Raw genomic sequence first — 7,428 nt, forward strand, 5'->3', positions numbered from 1 at the left:
TAGAAACGTAATTAATCTTACTACATACGTTAACGACAGTACTGTATTTTGGTATATATTCAATTCAATTACACGCATATTAAAATGATCGCGTTCGTTGTGAAAAAGCATCCGTGAAGTGAATAATCAAGACAAACACGAAAAACAAAAAAATTTAATTTGCATGTTGCCTGCAGTGGAATTCGAACCCTGACCATCTCTGGATATCAACAAATTGTGGCAAGCATCTTTGCGCACTCAGCTACACCAAGGCATATAAATTAGCTTTTGACCCTGCAGGAAATGTATCCAACTATAAGCTAACTTTAAGTTGATTAGGAAGGATCTGAAAGTCACTATTATCTGTATATTTTCTTTGACGAAAGCTAACTATGTTTCGCGAAAATATCTTTATTTATTAATTTTTGATTTATTCACTTTATTGATTTTATTACCTTTCATATTTGTTTACATATTCTGCTGTAGGTGGTCCCATATTCGAACTGATAATATGAAATTTCAAGTTAGCGTTTTGTAGCTAACTGCAAGTTATATATTTTTTAGAAATCCCGCAAAAACGCTAGGTGGGTTATTTTTTAACAATTGATAATTTTTTCTGCAGGGCAATGTTGAATTTCCATCAACGCCACAGCACGCGATTTGCAAGGATATACATGTACTATGTACCCTGCAGGGAAACCGTGGACTAGTGAATCAAATATCTACGTCCGTTTTAGATCTTTATCGCCAAAAACGAACCAGTCCAATTGTATCTAGATCAAAAACTCAGCGAAATGAGGTTCTTTTAAAAAAACTATTTAAGTTCAATTTTTTCATTAGAAATCTATATCTACCATACGAATTTAGAACTGGTTCGCAACTGTCGAAAAAGGGATGCAGTGGCGGCTTGTTTACTTTACATAGAGATGTACGTGTTTGGCGGCCTTTTTGTTCAAATAACCTACCATTATGCACGTTTCAGATGCTTTTTCATAGCTTGGTAATACAAAACAAAAATATATGCTAACATTTTAACATATAAGGACCGTCTGGAATCTAACCAATAACAGCAAGCGCCTCTGCAAACTCAGCTATAGCCATATAGTTTAATTAACATTATTTCAAACAAATTTGATTTCAGATTGAAAACAAATTTCTTTGTAAATAATTTAAAACCGCACACACGAAAGAACCAAAAAGATTGAAAAATCATGATACTTTTTTCTTTCATCTGTCGATTTAGAACTGGTTTGGAGCTATAGAATTTATGTCCAGTTCCGAACTATCGAAAAAGGTATGCAGCGGGGGACAATTGATACTTCCCAGTTGTTTGCATGCAAAAGAGATTTATCACGAACCAGTACTGGGTCTAAATGTACTAGAAGCGCACCAGTTCAGAACTAGAGGTTTTCCCACAGGGTATGTACACTTGCATATACATACTCAGATGTGAACAGTCGAGTACGTGCGTAATAAATTTTTGTATGAAAATATTATTTTTAAATACGAATATTTTTAAACGATAATCAAATATAAAGTATTCATTTTTACTATGCATTATTTCCCTAAGTGTAAATACATGCCCCTCATAATTACGGTGGCCATTCGTACCGATTTTGGCGGAACAGTACAGATTTGGAGGATATTTTTTAAAAGTCGGTTTGTTATGGTTAATTCTGTCAGACTGGTACTCCCGCTATATTTCATTCTATCATTCTTGCTTGGACAGAGAGTGCACGCTCGTTTAAAGTGGTTTTAGGCGATATTGTATTTGTAATATTTCTGTAGATGTCACTTTTTACAAATGGAAAGGTAACATATCGCGTAAGCACAAATGATATTTGCTTCTGCACAAAGCAGATACCTGTGCATACGATATGGAAATGTATCTATTTTCAATCGTTTCCATCGGAATGTTTACCGCGAAAAAGTAATACATCTAATGTATATGTGGGAAAATTTGCTTGCTTTTTGCAATATGTTGCTTATGTAGGCAGAAACATTTTAGCGAAAAATTATCTCGCTAGGGGGCACCAGCGATTTTTACGATATTGTAAGAAAATAAAAAGCAGTTTCCAGCGTTGTACGGTCCTCGCCGTATGTATGATTGGAGGAACACGACACCGCAGTTGCGCAGATGGGTGGTCAACCAAGCTCCATACGGAGCTTTCCTCTTAGTGCGTGCTGGCAGCATGCAAAATATCTGTCGCAGCTATTTTGTAATTTTTAAAATTTAACGATTTTTACATTTTAAAAGTAAAAAAAAAATATCAACATTAAACGGTGAAAATGTTTTTCTTGCCTAAACGAACCAATCTAGAGTAATAAAACTAGTGTGCCGCCAAATGAAAATAAAATTACGTTGATTATAAGATAACTATGATTTGCGAAACAAAAATTCTAATTTTACAATTTTTATTGGCACAATCGAAATTCATTCGGAAATTGTTATATAGTATATTAAGAAATTAATATATACATATATTCGTTAATACTACTGTAGATAAATATTCCACGACAATATCTAATAACTTTTATTTGCATAGATTAGACTTTTAAGTTAAGGCGTGCGAGTACTTAAATATATTAGGTGACTGGGTATGTTGCTATAGGGCGTATACGTTACATACACGACCACGGGCATATGTATGAGCACGAGTTTTAATTCTGACTTTTAGTATATCTTTTTTAAGTTTTCATTTAAATACAACTTCGCGATGGAATCTTGTTATTTATGCAAAACTGAAGAAAATGCATTGTCTAAGAAAAGTGCGCCATCATTTTCGACCAAAAACACGTTTTTGTCGGAAAATTTTACAACTCGTGAGATTTTCTCATATGCAGTATGAAAAATTACGGCTCGGATAGGTTTTTCCTAATTCTGACGGAGCTGGTGGTATTGATTTAAGTTATTTTACACAGCCGTATCAGTTCCGCGGCTATATTGTTAAATAATAATAATATATAATAGATTGGCGCTTACTTACACAATATGTTAGTGTTTGGCTGAGCTTCTCCTCTGATTTGTGACGTGCGCCTCGATATTGTCACTTAAAGTGACAGTTTTACTATGACTCCGAAAGGAGATAACATTTTTATTAGAAGCTATCTTTCATTGCAATAAAACACCCGAGCGTTTTGCGATTGCCTGCCGACGGGCGACCGCATTTAGAAAAAAACGTTTCCTTTTCGCTTGAACGCTGTCGGACACGTCACGTGATTTGTCTGTACGTGACAATTTATTAAAAAATGTCTAACGAAATATCACCGTGGTTCTTTGGGTTTTTTTCTCCATAATATCATCTCTGGTTCTTACTTATAGATTGGTTCTTGCATATGTGTGGTCCTTGTTTAATAGTTTAGCTGAAATTTTGATGTAAATATCGATCTGCTCTCTGTTAAATGATAATTTTTCTTATTTTTTTTTTTTAAGAAGTACCTTTAGTGTTTTTCCATATAACCAAAGATTTGTTTAAACTCTTTATTAACTATATGTCTCTTAATTACAGAGAGGTAATATAATTTGTCCAACTCCATTATCATCTAAGAACTTTACTATTACTTTGTGCAAAATACATATGTACAGTTTCATATAAAACATATTTTTGATGCAGATTTCGTGGCTAAATATAGCATTTTTCTTTTCATCAAAAATTGTAATCCAAAACTATATTCTAATCTTCGTAAGAGCCGTTCAGTATTGCTTTAAAGGAAAAAGGTTGGAACGCGTAACCAACGCCATCGTAAAATTTGCTCATGAATTCGACCCTGCAAAAAACAGAAGCAGTTATTAAAAAAATATATATTTACAAATGGTGAAAATTATTCGAAATAAAATATAAAATATAATAAGATTCAATCCAGTATACGTTAACTACAAAATATTCAACAATTTATTTAAATTTTCATATAAAAAACGGCCTCGAGCTCAGTATAAATTGTTGAATATAATTGTTATAAGGCCAAAAAAAAAACAAAAAAAAAATTAATTACAAAATTTCTAATCCAGAAGCTGTTTTGAATTTTTTTAAATTCGAAGAAATCTGTTTCGAAAATGAGAATCTGCTTCTACTATACCGTCCTCTCTAATGAGGCGTTTTAAAATAGCGAACATAGATTTTGCAAATTAGCCTCCTTTGGGTTTTTACACCAAAGTGAGTACTCCAAATTTTTTATTTTTCGTTAACTTTTTACAAAATTATATAGGTTTACAAAAAAAAAGTGCCTGCTTATGGAACCAACCTTCTATATCCCCATGTTATTTGACGCGCTGAATGGGAGTCCGAGGTCTGTTAATTTCCATCACTTCATACAGATAACTACCAACAGCCCTTCATAAGAAGATAATTGTATTTTTAGTTTTTTGCCTTGTATATTTATTTTTGAAGTGAAACATAGACAGAAGAAGGGAGGCGATGGTGGGGTCGGTTGGTCACGATTATTAGTAAGATTAAGATCAATATTAAATTTGAGATCAATATTAAGACTAAGGGCCGTTTTCCCTATTTCTGGTTTAAAGTTATCCCCAGTTAAACATCGTTACCGACGTTATCAACTCAGTGGTTTATGCATGGAGTCAATTACGTCGGTAAAGACGTTTAACTGGGGATTAGTCTTAACCATAGATGATGACAACGGCCCTAAGACTTATATAAAGAATAAGATTTCGATAGAAAATATGAATTTTGAAATTAAGTTTAAGGTTCACGTTAAGGTTAAGGTTAAGGTTAAGGTTAACGCAAATGTTAAGGTTCAACTAAGGTTAAGGCCAAGGTAATGGTTAAGGTTAAGAATAAGGTTAAGGCTAAGGTTATAGTTAAAGTCAAAGTTAAAGTTAAGTTTATGGTTAAAGTCAAAGTTAAGGTTAAGGTTAAGACCAAGGTTTGGGTTAAAATAAAAGTTAAAGCTAATTTTAGGTTAAGGTTAAGGTTAAGGCTAAGGTTAAGGTTAAAGTTAAGGTAAAAGTTGCGGTTAAGTTTAGCGGAAAAAGTAAACATTAGATTTAGGTTATGGTTAAGGCTAAGATTTAGATTGAGATTGGAATTATGATTAAGATAATTGTTCATTATTATGCAGAAAAATACGTGTGTAATACAGTGAACTATGCGGGTAATAGGAAGAAGTGTCACTTCCGTGCCGACGTACTATCATCAAACGATCTTCTTGAATACTTAAGTAAGTAGCTAATCCTTCGATAATAACGAGTATGGTGATCGTAAAAAATTGCCATGGTGTGAAGAGAATTCCCACCATAATTCCACCGAATGGCATTGGAAAGCTGATAGGCACATGAATCAACATTTTCCACAGAACATCTGATAATTCTAAAAATACAGAGTTTTCAAGTATTTGTTCAGCAAATTGAGCGAATATACTTACGCGCATGCGCCAACGACAGAGCCCACAGGCGAAGATACGACGCCGTATGAGATATAGTACTCAATACATATTCGATAGTGTGTATGGCCTGTTTGATGTAGATTTCACTCATAGGTTCGTCCGCATCACTCTCATGGTGGCCGTGTGTTGACGCCGTTGGTTTAGCTGGCGCACTCGCAACTGCGTTGTTGTGATCTTCAAATGCTTCATTTGTGATCCCATTTGTGACCACTGTTAGCTAAGTACGTAATGGAAAAATACCAATTAAATATTATTTGAACTCCTAAGCATTTACGAGCCGTATTTACTTACCCCTCTCTGTTTACGCTTGCGTGCCTCCAGCAGCGGGCTACCCAACAGCATCCATGGGATGCACAAAACTGCCAACACCACAATTATTATTTGCACGATTTTTTGGTATTCGAACATATATTCCTTGCCATGATACAATAATTTTTAGAAGGTAGTTTCACTTCAAAATTTTTGACATAAACCGTGTCTGTGACAAACACGCAATGTGGCCACTGCTACGATATAGAACTTGGGGATTATCGCTTGTTTTTTAGATATTTTTTAACAGAACATGTAAAGATGTATATGTTTCTTAACTGATCACTTAATTTTTAATATAAATATACGTATTTTATACATACATTTTTGCCACTGCTAATCACATGAATAAAAATCATAAAAATGAAAATATAACAGCAATATTTCTTGTTTATAATGGAGTAGATCCATCGTGTAATGTGCGCACCTCCATACATCTTCATGTACATATTTCAAGCGAGCCCTATCATTAAAATAGGCGGCCGATAAAGTCTATGGTGTGCGGTGGCTCTTATAGCTGTGTCCTTACATCTATTCCGTGTGTTGCAATATCCACGAAAGCAGCAGTTAATTTTTTATGAAGAAAATTATTACAAAATATTCGAAAATTTCTCTACTTATATGTTTGGCTTTTCTTTGTTTTATTTTTCCAACGTCAAAAGCTGGATTTTTTTTTTTTGAAAAAGTTGGTACAACAAAAAATACGAAACACGTTTTCTGTCAGATAGCTAACATGGCGGATAAGAAGAAGAAGTGAAACTACCTTCTAAAAATTATTGTATCATGTTCCTTGCAACCCTCCTTGGGTTCAGTGTTGCCAAATAACAGCATATTGATAAATAAAATGAGTATAGATGGTGCACAGCCAGGCGTAAGAACCTGCTCTGTTGTCCTGCCGGAATACTTCACCCATTTGAGGAACATTAAGAACACCAAATAGCCGAAGAGGAACATCAAAAAGAGCTGTGGCAAAAAATCTAAGAAAATGCGCGCATATTGCTTGAAATGCACAAAATTAACGAGCGACAATATAAGGCCGAACGCCATGTGTAAGAGGCCGAATATGATGGAGAGCTTCATTTTGTAGGCATTCAAGAAGATGATCTTATTTTCAGCCACTGACCAGTGCGGATCCATGCCATAGACATAAACGTCACTCAAGCTATTCAAAGGGTCCAACATTATGAATTCACCGCCATTGAAAGTTCCATTAGGTACAGGTATGCTATCTGCATGCCATGCTGATCCAAAAATATTAAACGATTTGGAAAAGATATCATTGTACACGAAACCAGTGTACATGGCAAATAGGCCCATAAGTAGTATAATATAGCGGCCCACAAAGAATATATTGAATATTTCACCCTTGATTTGGCTCAGTTTCTCCTCCTTCCAGACCATGTAGAGACCAATAAGTAATAGAATGAAACCATGTCCCAAATCGCCGAACATCACCGCAAACAAGAAAGGAAAAGTGATGCAACCGTAGAGCGCCGGATTAACTTCGTGATAAGTGCAGAGACCATAAGCATCGATTAAATTCTGGTAGGCACGTGTAAACTTATTTGTTCTATAAAAGGTCGGCGGTTGTTCGTTTGTCTCGATCACATTCAGGAAGGAACTAACTGTGCTGTTCACTTTGGTCGAACCTCTAGCGAGCGCATTGCGCACTACGGGCAGGTCACGCGTCGGTACCCAGCCCTCACCGATCAGCCAATTGCTGCTCACGTCCATATTAAA

At 35.0% G+C, this 7,428-nt stretch overlaps 1 protein-coding gene across 1 annotated transcript; it reads right to left on the minus strand.

The window, feature by feature from the left end:
• Positions 1-4,223: 4,223 nt before the first annotated feature.
• LOC118741859 (V-type proton ATPase 116 kDa subunit a1-like) lies at positions 4,224-7,428 on the minus strand (the record flags this gene model as incomplete). Its single annotated transcript, XM_036473833.1, has 5 exons — positions 4,224-4,310; positions 5,125-5,303; positions 5,359-5,596; positions 5,671-5,798; positions 6,483-7,428. Coding segments are annotated over 5 exons (1,503 nt in total), but the record flags the coding sequence as incomplete, so codon positions are not given.

This window comes from Rhagoletis pomonella, unplaced genomic scaffold (genome assembly GCF_013731165.1).
Source record: "Rhagoletis pomonella isolate Grant_MI unplaced genomic scaffold, Rhpom_1.0 Rhpom_scaffold_00006, whole genome shotgun sequence".
In the NCBI taxonomy this organism is placed as follows: domain Eukaryota; kingdom Metazoa; phylum Arthropoda; class Insecta; order Diptera; family Tephritidae; genus Rhagoletis; species Rhagoletis pomonella.